General features: G+C 41.2%; 1 protein-coding gene across 1 annotated transcript; it reads right to left on the reverse strand.

Annotated features, from left to right (window-relative positions):
• Positions 1-5,942: 5,942 nt before the first annotated feature.
• Positions 5,943-8,910, reverse strand: LOC306993319 (piggyBac transposable element-derived protein 4-like). The gene is made up of 3 exons (XM_079603009.1): positions 8,668-8,910; positions 7,829-7,906; positions 5,943-7,627 (listed from the first exon to the last, which is right to left on the reverse strand). Exons 1-3 carry the CDS (start codon positions 8,823-8,825, stop codon positions 6,049-6,051), a joined length of 1,815 nt encoding a protein of 604 aa, XP_079459135.1. The 5' UTR covers positions 8,826-8,910; the 3' UTR covers positions 5,943-6,048.
• Positions 8,911-17,161: the final 8,251 nt, after the last annotated feature.

The following is a 17,161-nucleotide window of genomic DNA, read 5'->3' on the forward strand; positions in this document are numbered from 1 at the left end:
GTTGGGAAGCACTCTGAAGAGAGGTATGTGTCTCCGTTAATGGGCAGCTCAAACAAGGTCTTAGAGCATTTTAAATAGAGGTTACATTGAAATCAGAACATATATAGAAATACAGATACAGAAATATGGTGGTAATACTGTTGGTGACTGTTGTGTGTTAAATGGATGCTTTTCCGTGTTTAATATAGTGCATAAACTGTATCGCTTTAAACGTGCGATTGTGTCATGTTTTTATGAACGCTAACATCTGAAGTATCAGTTGATGTCCTATGTTAGTTTTCATGGGTATGAGGATGCCTGTTATTGTTGATCTGAGTTTCACTTAGTTCCGTTTTGATAACACGAGAGGTTAATCTGTGCGGCACAGAATTAAATGCTCGCCAGTAATCGGCAGTGCATTTTGGGTAATGTAGTTCATGCCTTAAAGCATATTATGTGTGTTAAAGATACTGAAACTGTGAATTGTTACTTTGATATTGTAAGCTGCCTGCATATTAGGAATATGGGACAATATACTAACTGAATGATGTATTTGCAGATTGTCAATCCAGAGCAGATGATTGTAACACTGTCCTATTTTATGCTTGCAGGTATGAAGTGTTTTCATTTTGTTTCATTATTGTTTTATTAATTTCCAGAATTTATCAATCTTATTAGTTCTACATAAAAAAAATGCCTTTGGTGTTATGCACTTTATTAAATGGAACAATTTAAGATACTGTAAAGAAAATACATCTTGTAATATGAGTTTGAGGGAAGCACTCTGAAGAGAGATTGTCAATCCAGAGCAGATGATTGTAACACTGTCCCATTTTATGATTGCAGTAAATGCGCAGAAAAAAAGGCATTGCTAGTGTTTCTCTTTATTTGGGGCTGATCCTGTGGTGCGTCTATTCAACCGTTACACTAGTACTGAGCCTTGTGGTACGCCATACTGAACTTGTGATTGATAAGACATCTCTTCATTTACTGCTACAAACTGATAACGGTCAGATAAGTATGATTTAAACCATGCTAGTGCAATTCCACTAATGCCAACATACCTAGAATATAATACTTTGAGCATTACTTTGAGCATTAATCCCGGGTTAAATTTCGGACTCATCAACCATGTTAATGTGAAAAACGTTGAGTGGCTGTTAGATTTTGCAATCCATATTCGACAAAAAAGTCCCTGACACACACTGTGTTCAGAGATTCACACACACACTAATCAGAGATTCACACACACTGCTAGAGATTCACACACACTGCTCAGAGATTCAAACACACTGCTCAGAGATTCAAACACACTAATCAGAGATTCACACACACTAATCAGAGATTCACACACACTAATCAGAGATTCACACACACTGCTCAGAGATTCGCACACTATGTTCAGAGATTCACACACACACTGCTCAGAGATTCACACACACTAATCAGAGATTCACACACACTGATCAGAGATTCACACACACTGCTCAGATATTCAAACACACTAATCAGAGATTCACACACACTGTTCAGAGATTCACACACACTAATCAAATATTCACACACACTAATCAGAGATTCACACACACTGCTCAGAGATTCACACACACACACCGTTCAGAGATTCACACACACTGCTCAGAGATTCACACACACACCGTTCAGAGATTCACACGCTCAGAGATTCACACACACTGTTCACACACACTGCTCAGAGATTCACACACTGCTCAGAGATTCACACACACTGCTCAGAGATTTTTATGTACTAAAAGTGGGCCAATTTAGTATTGGAATAGTACAATTACAAGTTTACTACAAGTACACATTGATATTAGTATACTTGCATAAAGTATACTTAAAAATATACTTGAACATTACTTAAGTATACTTCATAAAATTAACTTGAAGTATACTGTACTTCTTTTTCGTAAGGGTAGACATAAGGCCACCTTTTGCTTTGATCGTATTTGTAATAACAAAATAAAATAGTAAAAATAACCATTGTAGGAAACTCAGAAGCTTTTGTATCTTCAGCAGGATTCTTTATAGAGAACACGAGATGGTCGCTGCAGTCTTAGGGAACTTCACATGGTATCTTATAGGCATTCAGTGGACAGTCCTTAAAAGTATTGATCTTACACACAGCCTTAGAGATGACCACTAAATAATCTAAAGAAAATACAGGCAATTACCCCCAACTGTGAAGATAATGGTAACCCCCAATTGTATAAACATCACATGGCCACACAAACTAAGACTATGTAAACATTCACACATAGTTTGACTTTCAGTAGGAAGATCAAAGACTGACAAAACCCCTTCACTGGAGAATCTAATCAGTGAATTGATGCCTTCATGTTCACCTTGAATGTCCAATACATTGCAATTCACCTTAGTTTTTCATGTGATGTTATGGATAGGATTCTTAAATTTGTAACCCCACACCATGCAAATATTGTTTTTATGAAACGCATTAATATTCATTTGTGTGTGTGTGTGTGTGTTTCCCTCCTCATGATCCAGAAGTTTTTGGTTTGAAAATCTTCTGCCGCATTTACATTTATTCATTTAGCAGACTCTTTTATCCAAAGCGACTTACAAATGAGAACAATAGAAGCAATTAAACTAGCAACAGGACAACAGTATGTAAGTGCTATGACCCTTCGCAGTTCAATCTAACATAGTACTTTTTTTTTACATAGAAGGAGAGAATAGAATAGAAGAGAAAGTGTTAGTATTAATGGATCAAGTGCTGCCGAAAAATATACGTCTTCAGAAGTTTCTTAAAAATGGCTACGGACTCAGCAGCACTGGTTGAGTTAGGCAGATCATTCCACCAGCAGGGAACAGACAAGGTCAGAGAAAGAGATTTTGTGCCTCTTTGAGATGGCACCACAAGACGCCGCTCGCTTGCAGAGCGCAAGTTTCTGGATGGCACATAAGTCTGAAGTAATGAGTTTAAGTAAAAGGGAGCAGAGTCAGTGGTTCTTTTGTAGGCAAAGGTCAGTTACTTGAATTTGATGCAACCGGCAACCAGTGCAATTTTGTGAGGAGAGGAGTGGCGTGTGCTCTCTTCGCCTCGTTGAAGACCACTCAGCATTCTGGATCAGTTGCAGAGGTTTGACAGTGCAAGCTGGGAGACCTGCCAGGAGAGCATTACAATAGTCCAGTCTGGATAGAACAAGCGCCTGAACAAGGAGTTGTGTAGCATGCTCTGATAGGAAGGGCCTGATCCTTCTGATGTTGTACAAGGCAAATCTGCATGACCGGGCAGTGCTAGTAATGTTTGTCATCAATTACAACTCCAAGGTTCCTGACTGACCTTGATAGAGTTATGGATGAGGAGCCTAGCTGAATGGTGAAGTTGTAATGAAGTGCTGGGTTAGCCGGGATTACAAGTAGCTCTGTCTTCGCAAGGTTTAGTTGAAAGGTGGTGGTCCTTCATCCAGCCAGGAATGTCTGTCAGGCAGGCTGAGATGCGAGCGGCTACCGTCGGATCATCAGGCTGGAACAAGAGGTAGAGTTGTGTGTCATCAGCGTAGCAGTGATAGGAAAAGCCATGTTTCTGAATCACAGATCCTAGTGATGTCATTGTAGATGGAGAAGAGAAGTGGTCCAAGCACTGAGCCCTGAGGCACACCAGTAGCTAGATGTTAGACACCTCACCCCTCCACGACACCCTAAATGACCTACCCGAGAGATAAGACTTTGAACCACAAGAGTGCAGTTCCCGAGATGCCCTTCATCTTTAGGATTGACAGGAGAATCTGGTGGTTAACTGTGTCAAAGGCAGCAGACATATCTAGCAGGATGAGAATTAGTTGAGTGTCCGCTTTTGAAGCCAGACTGATTGTTTGCATGATCTTCAGAGAAAGTGAGTATTTATGTCTTACAAACATTAATACTGTAAATGATACTGTGCCCTTATGTGTAAGGAAATGCAAACACAAGCAAAGCATGCAAACTCTGCTCCAAGGCACCACTCTGATTCAGACTTACCTTCTTGAGTTTAAAAGCAGCTCACTCAAAATGAAAACACCCTCACCTCAATTTTTTCCACCTCATGACTTTCAAGCTTGTATGACTTACTTTCTTATGTAAAACACAACATATTTTGAAAAATGTTGGTAACCAAACAACACTGGACCAGGTTTTATGGACAAATATGATATAATGTACAAATATAATATAATGATCTCATTAAGTACATTTTTAAGACATTTCACCCACTTGAGAAAGAACGTATTATCTTGATGTAGGAGGACTCTCCTGTTTATAGTTAGAGCCTGGCCATTTCCAACCTTGAAAAAGCTGTGTGTCGGTGTGTCTGTTAATCTTTTTTCTTACAGGTTAAGGAACCACTGGCATTATTGGAGATTGACTGAGTTGTTGTTCTGGGCATGCTGGCTGCCAGCAACCAAAATCTGCGACCTGGACGGTCACGACTTGCCTAATTTCAGGCTCCGAGTGTCAGCTGCATAATCGATGGAGATATGCTTCAGTCTGTCTGTATATGTGTGGAAAATTTGTATGTTTATCTATTTCTTAGCCAATGAGAATCATTCAACCTGAAGCAAGGACATAGCTTAGACCTTAATTAGTGAAAGATATAATTGCTGTGATCTTTGTTAACTGTAAGCTGGGCGGCCTACAAACTCCATTGAGTATTGAAGATGACTTCTGCTGATGAAACTGCAAACTATCTTCACTAAAACTGATCTTCAATTTATTATAATTCTGACTCCGAGTCTTCTTTCATCATATCTGGTTCTGTGACTATAAATCCCCCTTACAGTAGAATGTTTAGTGCTGTCACTTAATTAAATGTATCTATGGAAACAGTTTTGAAAAATAGTTTGTAGCACTGTAAACAAAAATCCTAATACAATACATAAATTATTGTGTTATTTAAAATATTATCAAAACCAAGCATGTGGAGGACAAGACAATGGGCTTTATGCACAGCTGCACTACTTCCTGAACTTTAGACAGCTCCTTTGTTTCCTGTCTGCCATTATTGGACAAACAGATTAATCCAGGTGTGTCTGATTATTGTTGTTGGTCAGGCACACCTGGATTAATCAGTTTGTATAATAATGGCAGACAGTAAACAAAGGAGCTGGCTAAAGTTCAGGAAGTAGTGCAGCTGTGCATAAAACCCATTCATTCTCAAATGAAATCTTGCATTATACCATATTGTGATGTGTTATGGAAATGATTCCCCAGAACACCGTCACCCTCAGGTAACTGTATGTACCAGAGCATACTGGACTCGACATTACTTTATGATTGCATAGATTCTCAAAAAAGAAAAAAGGAAAACGTAGAGGGCTATTAAAAACACTGTTCTCTAAATCGTGCATTACTACATATTCTGAGGGTGGCTGTGTTCTGTGGATCATATTTCCATAACACATCAGAATATGCTCAATGAAAGCAGCCACGTCCGTTTTGTTCTTTCTACACCAAAGCTTGTTCTTCCATGGTTTGATCTAATAATGATATAATTCTTGCCTTATTCTCTTAACGCCATGTTTAAAATACTAAATGTGTTCACAATTCATCCTGTATCGGGTTGCATTAGATCAATGAGCAGCAAGTCATAATTTTTACTTTTTAATCTCATAATTTCGACATGTGGAGGGAATGGGCTTCCATACAATTCTGACTTTTTTCCCCCTCGCAATTGCTAGTTTAATTCTCACAATTCAAAAAAGAGATATGTCCAAATTGTGAGATAAAGTCACAATTACCTCATTCTTTTAGTCTGTGGTGTGAACCAGCTTCAATAGTATTCAGCCCAGATTGTATTAGAATCATAATGCTCCTTTGATTTAATTGTTTCATAAAAGCAGTGCGAGAGACCGTGCCAGTTGTCACAAATACAGCATTCAGCAACCAGGGAAATATTGATCCGTTCCCTAAAGGGTCTATTAATATGAAAAAAGAAAAGAAAAGACTCATTTTCAAAGTAGTTTATTTACAAAAATAGTGTACAGTTTACTCCAAATAAAAAAAGAGGGCGTGTAATTGAAGGCACATTGTTGAGCACCCAGGTTTGAACACTCACACATTGTTGTGCCATTCCTGGAAACAGTTCCTGTTCAACTGAAGACACAAATGAACGTCACATGCCTGGCATTTCCATGGCGTTTGTTGCTTCTTGCCACGCACTGCTTTGCAATGCACACATATGCGGCGACCAACAGTGGCAATATTTCTGACATCAGCGGTCAGCTCGGCTCCTGGAACCGGCACATGGTCATTACTGGTCTGTTCTGGATCTGCTTTCTCAGACACACCACAAAGCTCTCCAACAAGCTCTTCCATAAACGCCTTGTGCGTCATGTCTCCGTGAAGCTCCTTGTGCAATATGAAAGCATTGGCGGCAGCAACGTCCAAAAAGTGTAGAAAGACTTTCCTGTACCACTTCATGGTGTTGTGCTGTGCAGAGTAGTACTGCAAGAGCTGGTCGGACGGGTCAACCCCGGTCATGTGCTGGTTGTACGCGGTCACAGGCGCCGGACATGGAAAAGTCTTTGTCTTCCGTGCATCTTGTGCTTTCACTTGCCGTTGCACACGTTGTCCTGTATAGGCAGCATGGATGGTGGAACAAACAGACACCTCTTGTTTGTCCATCCACTTCACACACACAAGAGGCCCATCCCGAATCCACCGGATGGATCCCCTGCTTGACTTTTTGGTCAGTGAATTAGATGCGCTCTGTGGGAAGTCCTTCCTAGAGTCTCTGTAAGTCCCACAAGCACCAAACTTCATAGCAAACAAGTCTGTTAAGAGCTTTGGAGTTGTATAGAAATCATCCATGTACAAATGGTACCCAGAGCCCAAAACTTTCTTGTCCAGAAGAGACATCACAGCATCATAAGAAAGCCCACGGCCTGTGGGAAAGATGTTCTTGCCCGTGTACACAGAGAGGTCCACAGTATATCCATTAGACGAGTCCGCCAGCACAAAAAACTTGAAGCCCAGCTTTACTGGCTCGGCTTTCATGAATCTTCTCATTACTCCATTTGCTCTGCATGCCACCAGTCTTTCCTTCACAGCTAAATTTCTTCTGGGATGATAAAAGGTTTTGCACGCAAGACGTATGCTGTCCATGAGGGGTCTGACCCTGAAGAGCTGGTCATGTTCAGCTGTTCCCCTCTTCTTGTCATTTGCCTCGTCTGCCTCTGGGTGACTTATGTGCAAATTCCATGAAATGGTGCGGTATCGGTCCCTAGACATGACTGTGGCGGGAAGAGGAACAGAGAAGAGACTGTCCTGCCGCCAGTAGTCAGCGATGGAGCTCATCTTCACCGAGGCCATGTAGAAAACGAGTCCAATGTAGCGGTACAGCTCACCAACACTGACATCTGTCCAACTGTATTTGCGACCCTTTGCGAGTGCCCTGGCAGCCTGAGCGTTTGTGTTGTGGCACAGATTTGACATGGTGCTCTCAGAGAAAAACAGCTTGAAAAGACTCATAGGAGAGTGTGAGTCAGCAAGACCCGACTGCGGCCCAGGTTCCCGAGCCGGCAGGAATCTCAGAGACTTTGGAGCCACATCGACATCAGTCTCTCCTCTCCACGACAGAGTCTTCTTGGTTCTCTTTAAAACAGGAATCTGGCCACTGTCATTCTCACATCTGTGGGGGGAGAAGACAAAAGTGAGCATGTTGACCAAAGGATCACAACAACATTATCAATTACTAATACTGATATTTTGCCCACTCATTAAAAAGCTATACACATTCATCCATACACATATACTTTGCTTAGATTAATTTTGATTACATTCACTGTGAAATAATGTCACTTGTAAAATGATGGGGTAAACGTGCACTTACTCATTAAGATTCTCAACCGCGTTGAAAACTGAACGATGTTTGTGTCCTGTGTGAGGTCCACGTGAAGGAACCACATTCCTACGAAAAGAAAAATTACAAGTACAAATATTAGTACACATGTGTTAGCTTATGTTGTCCAAGCTGGCAAACCAGTGCATGCATAAGCGATAGACCCTTTTCACATTTCCAGGTTTCTCCGAAGAGAAAATCATCAGTTGGGTAAAATTCAAAAGTGGTGAATGGGAGACTACATTACATATACATATGTGTTTTAATGTGCTCAAATACAACAGGTAACCTTCACAATAGTGTTTTTACAATTTTCAAAAAGAGTAAAAAAATAGAGAGCGTGATAACGGCAGTCAAGAGAAAGATGTTGATTTCACTGTAACTCACACAGCCACAATATTAGAAACACTCTAGTTTTTTGTAATTTTATGCAATGGTAACATATCAAGTTATAAATGTACATTTAAATAATAATAAATAAATGATGTGATATACACATACAGACACTGTGCAGGATGTACGATGCGGATCACCATTAAAACTAGTCATCACAAGTCTGCGAAAAGGGTCCATTGATAATTAATGGGTATACCCCGGTCGCGCGCTATTCACATTCAAAACATTTACACCTCAGCAGTTAAACTCCGTTTCTCTCTCTCTACATTAGAGACATGTACGTTTGTTTTGAAAGACATTTAGATGTAAGTTACTAAAAGTCCACAGGACAACACATTTCACTCAGCATATTACAAACTGGTAGATTTCCGTCTTGTCATATTGGTTTGAAACAGTTATGCGACTAATAACTAAAATGAGAATAACCGGCTTACTCTTCAGAAAATGTGTCCTGCGCTGGATCAAACTGATCATCGGACTGCAGGCCTTCATCATCAACGTCTTCATCATCTTCTGACTCTGAGGAACAAGTGGATTCTTCCTCACTATCTGTGACCATCCGAAGAGCTTCCTCGTGTGCGCGACGTGCCATCGTGAAGTAAAGTCAATAAAGCCAAACAAAAGTTTGCCGCCAGTTTTATCCTGTTGATCGGGGGCGTTTCCCACATTCAGGACATTACCATGTGAATGACGCGCTGCCGGTGGGTGTGGCCAGACCGGCGGGAACAGGAAAAGCCCTTCAACTTTTTTTTTTTTTCTTTTCTTTTTTTTTAGCCCTTCAACTTTGTAATTTGGCATAACTCTCTTTATTTCTGGGTTTTAGATGTTTCTTCCCTCTGTCGTCGGCCGCCTTGGTGAGCGCCTTCTTTGAGGGCAGATTTCACTGGTGCGGGAATGTTATCTTCGGCTCAAAGTGGATCTTCTTCTTTTGATATTTGGGGCAGACTAAACGCTACAATGGCGTATTGCTGCCCTCCTCAGTTCATTTGAAGAATTAATAGATTTAACAGATATCCTTATAGTCCAGTCCGGTGCAATAAACAACTAACAATTTTTGTTGTCTCATATAGTCCTTAGTACAGAGTAATGATTTTATTAAATAACTTGAAGCTCCAGCTTCCAACACTTCTGAGTACATGATATTTATTTCTATGACATAAACAGCGCAGTTTCTACTATATGCATCTGCCATCTGGATGTTTTCCAAACCATTGCCAGCCCATAATTCAATGCACAGTGCCCCGATCTACGCCTACGTCTCTGTTATTCAGCTTTAATTAGTATAATACATGCAAAATCAGACAAAGCAGATTTATGAATGGATATATTTATCATTACACAGATTGAAAGAGGCTGGAATAGTGGTGTATTTTTGTTGGGTACCAGCACATGTTGGGGTATCTGATAAAAAGAAGAAGCACTAGACAAGAGAGAGAGGATGTTATAAGAAAAAACAGGGAACATCGATTTGAAAGAAAAAGGACGAATAAGTGGCAAGATGGGACAGAGACAGTGACACGGGGAGATGGTGTTATAGTATTACATCACATCAGGATACATCACCAGGGAGAACAAAAAAGAAGTATTGCTGTCTAGATTAAGATTAGGACACACACGATTAAAATAAACACTGGCACTTTTATTATAGGTTTACATGAAAAGGGATTATGCGATATGTGTGATATATTTGAAAGTGTATGTCATGTGCTTTTTATGTGTAGGCAGTTATAATATATAGCCTATTGTATAGATTATTTAATCACTTTAAGAAAGGGGAGTATAGAATTATAAGGTCATTCTTCTTGTTTTTCTTTATTTTCTTTCTTGTTTTTCAGTTTTTTCTTGATTTAAGCAAGGCTTTTGATACGGTTAATCATGAGATACTATTAATCAAATTGGCACAATACAATCTTTCAATAAACACACAAAACTGGTTCAACTGAGTGGACGACATCAGTAGGCTACGTGCGGATGAACAACATTATCCCCATTGAAAAGATGTACAGTACCATGGGGGTCCTGCAAGGGTCAATCTTAGGGCCGCTGCTTTTTATATATATAAATGACCTTCCACTAGTATGTAATGATATTGATTTAATAATGTATGCAGATGATACTGTGCTGTATGCCCATGGGAAGAATGCTACTGATTAAAATTAACAAATGTAATGCATACGGTTGTTGAATGGAAATTCATGTCTCACTTTGAATACTGAAAAGACGGTAACCATGTTTTTAAAAAATAGATGCAAACTTAAGGAATGTCCTGAGGTCTTAGTAAATGGGCATACAATTTAAAATGTGGACGAATTCAAATATTTGGGTGTTACCCTGGACCCAAGTCTTACTTTTAAAAAACTGAGTAATGCACTGAAAATGTAATCTTATAAATTTCAAACATATAAGAAGCTCTCTTACCATTGAGGCATCAAATACCTACTTTAAGTGCAATGATTGATCCACACTTTTTGTATTGCATGAAGAGTTGGTAAGACAGCCTTAAGACCACTTGATTCATTATATAAAACAGCCCTTAAGATCCATGATAATAAAGCACGTCAATATCACCACTGCAAAATAATTACTAAGTACAATATTTTAAATTTTGGAAATTTTATAATGCATTCAAATGTTTGTTTACTTTTAAAAATCATTCATAATGCTGTCGCTCCTCCTCTAAAAAATGATTACGCTCAACTCAGAAAAGCTACTCGGTCGGCCACTAGAGGAGAGTGCAATATTCCCAATCGCAAAACTTAATTTGGCAAATTAGCCTTTTCCATAACTCTCCCCACACACCTTATTACATGTACAAATCCTCAAACCTTTTCCAGTTTGACAAAAGCATGGTTATTGTCACAACAAGACATTTAAATTATGAAGTGTGTGTGTGTGTGTGTTTGTACTGGGAGAGGTAAGGATTTTGATTGCATAGTTTTGTTGGGGTGGGGTTGGTTTTAGGAAGGGGGAACAATTGAACACATGATAGTTTTAATTGTAAAATTTAAAAAGTGTGACTGGTTGTAAAATGGTATATTTTAATGTGTTACTGACCTGCCAAGGGACTACGGGCGGAAAATAGCACTTGTACAACCTGGCACAATGCATCTCTCCTTGTTTTTTAACGTTAATGTTAACTTGTGGGTCTAGGTCTAGAATATAATATGTGTGGATGGAATTCTTTGATAATTAACACCGGGTTAAATTTCGGACTCATCAACCATGTTAATGTGTCATTCAGTACAGTAGGTGGCGATAATGCTCATAAGGAGTTAATTGCTATGAAGAAGAAGCTCCCACACAAGTTTCATGATCATTTTCCTTACTCTCCCGTTCACATTTTGGTAAAGGTGTAGCTTGGTTTTTCCCCACAAGGTTTCACCAACTTGCCTCATTTTAAAATCAGTAAAGGAATTCCTGGATAAATTAGTAATGATTTTATTAAATAACTTGAAGCTCCAGCTTCCAACACTTCTGAGTACATGAGATTTCTTTCTGTATGATGACATAAACAGTGCATTAGAGCATGGCGCAGTTTCTACTTCTCCACTTATGCATCTGCCATCTGGATGTTTTCCAACCATTGCCAGCCCATAATTCAATGCACAGTTCCCCGATCTACGCCTAGGTCTCAGATTCTTCTTCAGCTTTAATTAGTATAATACATGCAAAATCAGACAAAGCAGATTTATTAATGGATATATTTATCATTACACAGATTGAAAGAGGCTGGAATAGTGGTGTATTTTCGTTGGGTACCAGCACATGTTGGGGTATCTGATAAAAAGAAGAAGCACTAGACAAGAGAGAGAGGATGTTATAAGAAAAAAAAAGAGGCAAAATCGATTTGTAAAGAAAAAGGTCATGAATAAGTGGCAAACTAGATGGGACAGAGACACAGTGACACGGGGAGATGGTGTTATAGTATTACATCACATCAGGATACATCACCAGGGAGAACATAGAAAAGAAGTTTTGCTGTCTAGATTAAGATTACACACACGATTGAAATAAACACTGGCACTTATATTACAGGTTACATTCAAATGGATTATGCGGTGTGTGATGTGTTTGAAAGTGTATGTTATGTGCTTTTTATATGTAGGCTAGTTATAATATATATTGTGATACATTATTTAATCACTTTAAGAAATGGGAGTATAGAATTATAAGGTATAATTCTAGGGTCTATAATATGTGTGGATGGAATACTTTGAGCATTAATCCGCGTTAAATTTCGGACTCATCAACCATGTTAATGTGAAAAACGTTGAGTGGCAAGTGGACAAAAACGTTAATTTCCATCCCTGACACACACTGCTCAGAGATTCACACACACTGCTCAGAGATTCACACACACTCTTCAGAGATTCGCACACACTGCTCAGGAGATTCACACACACTCTTCAGAGTTTTGCACACACTGCTCAGAGATTCACACACAGTGCTCAGAGATTCACACACACTGCACAGAGATTCACACACACTGTTCAGAGATTCACACACACTGCTCAGAGATTCGCACACTATTCAGAGATTCGCACACACTGCTCAGAGATTCACACACACTGCTCAGAGATTCACACACAGTTCAGAGATTCACACACACTGCTCAGAGATTTGCACACTGTTTAGAGATTTGCACACACTGCACAGAGATTCACACACACTGCTCAGAGATTCACACACACTGCTCAGAGATTCACACACACTGCTCAGAGATTCACACACTGTTCAGAGATTCACACACTGTTCAGAGATTCACACACACTAATCAGATATTCGCACACACTAATCAGATATTCGCACACACTGCTCAGAGATTCACACACACTTCAGAGATTCACACACACTGCTCGGAGATTCACACAAACTGTTCAGAGATTCGCACACACTGCAAAGAGATTCACACACACACTGCTCAGAGATTTGCACACTGTTTAGAGATTTGCACACACTGCTCAGAGATTCACACACAATGTTCAGAGATTCACACACACTGCTCAGAGATTCACACACTGCTCAGAGATTCGCACACACTGCTCAGAGATTCACACACACTGCACACACACACACTGCTCCGAGATTCGCACACACTGCTCCGAGATTTGCACAAACACTGCTCAGATATTTGCACACACACTGCTCAGAGATTTGCACACACACTGCTCAGATATTTGCACACACACTGCTCAGAGATTTGCACACACACTGCTCAGAGATTTGCACACACACTGCTCAGAGATTTGCACACACACTGCACACACTGCTCAGAGATTTACACACACACTGCTCAGAGATTCGCACACACACTGCTCAGAGATTCGTACTCTGGAAACACAAGTTCCGTAATTACTAAAATCAAATCCAATGCTTTTCACCTCCATACTGTAGAAGCCCTTGCCTGAGAGTGATACATTGTTGATGGAATAAACTACTTAAAACATAATCATTTTCAAAATGTGTGTGGCTCTTAAAAGAGCCGTTGGGTTTGTGTTTCTCCTATTTCAGTCGTTTATCCCCCGAAGCCGTACCTGTCTCTTCAGCGTGTACACAACATCCATGGCCAGGTTGCTCACGTCACATCTACGTCATCAAGCTCAGTTTGAGCCTGCGCAGTACGCTCTAATTGGCTTCACTTTTCTCCATTGAAACCTATGGGGACACTGTGTCCATCTTATATACTGTCTATGGCGTTTATCAAATATATATTAAATCTCGAAAGAGTGAGTAGATGTATAAATAGACAAATAACGTTGACACAGGAAAACAATGAAACCACTTTTTTGTGGGGGTAAAGCCACACCTTTACCCAAAATGTAAACAAGAGAGTAAGGATAATGATCCTGAAAAGTGTAGGACAGGTGATTCAGTGGGGCTATAAGGGGCAATGGAGCAAACGTCTGTGCTGCTCGCCTTTTCTAACCAATGAAACACCTTCAAACCATATACAGCCAATCAGAGACAGACAATCCAGCCATTTGAAATTACAACAACAGGCTGGACATCATTTCCAGGTTCTTCATGGGTTGATTCCTTGAAAGGCTCTGTGGTGGGAGTTTGGTCTGGAGTATGATCCTTGTTGCTGTCTTGGGGACAATCGGTTGATGCTCTGGTGAAAACACAAAAGTATAGATTAAGAGTATGTATACACAACTGATGACAGTTTGTCATTTTTTTGTCAATCACTCTCTGTTTTCTGCAGTATACTAGCTTTCATTAGTAAGTAAGTAAATTTGATTTGTATAGCACATTTACAACATAATATATATTATAGATAGATAGATATTGACAATGACAGTGACAATCACATAGTCAGTGGCTGCCAAATGCAAGTCGGTAGAGGTGTGTGATGATTTCAAACCAGTTACAGATGTTATGGTTTTTAGCTCATTGTGTGTTATTAAACCTACAATGAATTGTGCAAAAACTTTTTGGTTTATAATTTTAAAGTCCATGGAAGTGGGGTTGAACAGGTTAAGAAACTTTGATATATTCACCTGGGAGGGATGGCTTTCGCATAGCCTTGTCTGCTCGATCTTATATTTCTGTCGTCTGTTGAAAACCTCCGGTCTCATTTCTTCTTTTCCTCTTCTCTGGAGATGGAACGTAGTTGAAAATAGATGGAACAAAGTCCGGACTCAAGGGATTATCACTCTTTCTCCCTACAAAATAAATAGAAATTCAGTATCGAACTGGGTTTTGTTTACTAACTTGTTACGTTAGCACTTAGCTTACAAAACATGACATTGTTAGCCCCACGAATTGCTATCATTCAAGCTAGTATTAAACTGATCAGAAACCACAATTATAGCCTATTAAATAATGAAGATAGTTATGTTAGTAAAACGAAATTACGAATATAATCATATTTTATGAAAAAGCATTTCATATTCAAAGCTGGAATCTTCACAAAGATCTTCAACCAGTCCCCTGTCCACAGTCCCACCCTGCCTGAAATCATCAACTATAGTCCCCCTGCCCAAGAAACCGTACTCGGTTACTAACGTAACCTCGGTTCTCTCTAGGAGAGGGAACGAGTACTGCGTCGAATCGACGCTGCGGGAAAGATATTTCTTTGTCGAGATTGAAGCCCAAAAATTAATCCTTAATTTTGTAATATGTAAAACGCTTTTCTGTAGCATACAACCCTAGGCGGAGCAATACAGCTCGCCCATTGGCTGCTCCGCCAGAAAAGCACAGCCTATGCGAGGCCAGTGACGCTGACCAATGAGGGCGCTTCGCGCCCTTCTGCGTCATCTCCCGCCGAAACAGGCGTGGCCTAGGTCTATAAATACCAAGCATAGCTGCTTCCACTCCGATTTTTGTCACAGAAGCGACACATCGTGGGCATGCACGGCATGAGACGCAGTACTCGTTCCCTCTCCTAGAGAGAACCGAGGTTACGTTAGTAACCGAGTACGTTCTCTTACGTAGAGTTCTCTCCTACTGCGTCGAATCGACGCTGCGGGAACCCCTGTAAGACGCCGTGCGTGCTCTTGGACCGACCCAGACACCCGAGGGCGCGCGCACGCGCCCCGGCATGCCAGAGCCTACACCAAGAGTATACAGGGAGAGCGGCTAGGATAGCATCATCCCTTTATAATAGGGCCCCTAGGGGCATAATAACATATATATGTAAATAATAGATATATATGGGGGGGGGGTAAATAGCATGCTCATGGGACACATTGTCGGTGAGTGATGCTTAAACATTAGTGACCTGGGCCGCAGTGCGGGGCAGGAACACTATACCTGGTCTTAGACCGAGAGCAGTTTAGCCTGCAACGCGGGAACCTCTAGGTTATAGAACCTTATAAATGTAGACGGGGAGGCCCAGCCTGCCGCCATACAAATATCATGCAAAGAGATTCCGCTATACCAAGCCCACGACGAGGCCATGCCTCTCGTAGAATGTGCTCTGATGCCCAGGGGGCATTCCAAACCTCTAGATGCGTAGGCTAGCGCAATGGCATCCACTACCCATCGAGATAGGCTCTGTTTCGTCGCAGCACGCCCTTTAGAGCGCCCACTGAACGAAACGAAGAGCTGCTCCGTCTGTCGAAAAACAGCGGAGCGGGACACGTAAGCTCTTAATGCCCTGACCGGGCAAAGAAAGCTATTTCCGTCCTCAGAGGCCGGCAGAGCCGACAGGGAGATGACCTGAGCCCTGAACGGTGTGTTGAGGGACTTAGGTACATACCCGTGCTTCGGTTTCAACACGACTATAGAGTCGTTGGGCCCGAACTCCATACAAGAGGCTCTTACTGAGAGCGCTTGCAGATCCCCCACACGCTTCACTGAAGCGAGAGCCAAAAGAAACATGGTCTTGAGAGACAGATGTTTCATGTCAACTGAGTGAATAGGCTCGAAAGGGGCCCCTTTCATAGCGTTCAACACTGTAGAAAGGTCCCAAACGGGGACTGAGGGAGGCCTTGGAGGATTTAACCTTCTGGCTCCTCTAAGGAAACGTACCACCAGGTCGTTTCTGCCCAGTGCATGGCCAAGCGTCGGATTGACGAACGCTGATATGGCTGCCACATAGACTTTGAGCGTGGATGGGGTCCTACCCTTATCCAACAGCTCCTGCAGGAAGGAGAGAACCTCCGTTTCACCGCACTGAAGAGGTGATAGACCTTGGTCTGAACACCAGTCAGAGAACACCGACCATTTGGAAGCGTAGAGCCGTCTAGTAGACGGGGCCCTAGCCTGCTCGATCGTGTCTAACACTCCTCTTGGGAGTTTAGCGGGTACCCGTTTATGGCCCACACATGAAGGGACCATAGCTCTGGGTGAGGATGCAAAATCGAGCCCCTGGCCTGCGAGAGGAGATCCCTCCTCACCGGGATCGGCCACGGAGCAGTACTCTTGAGCTGCATCAAGACTGGGAACCAGGGTTGATTCGTCCAGTATGGTGCTACAAGAAGC

The sequence above is a fragment of the Phoxinus phoxinus genome (genome assembly GCF_949152265.1).
Source record: "Phoxinus phoxinus genome assembly, chromosome: 25".
Lineage (NCBI taxonomy): Eukaryota > Metazoa > Chordata > Actinopteri > Cypriniformes > Leuciscidae > Phoxinus > Phoxinus phoxinus.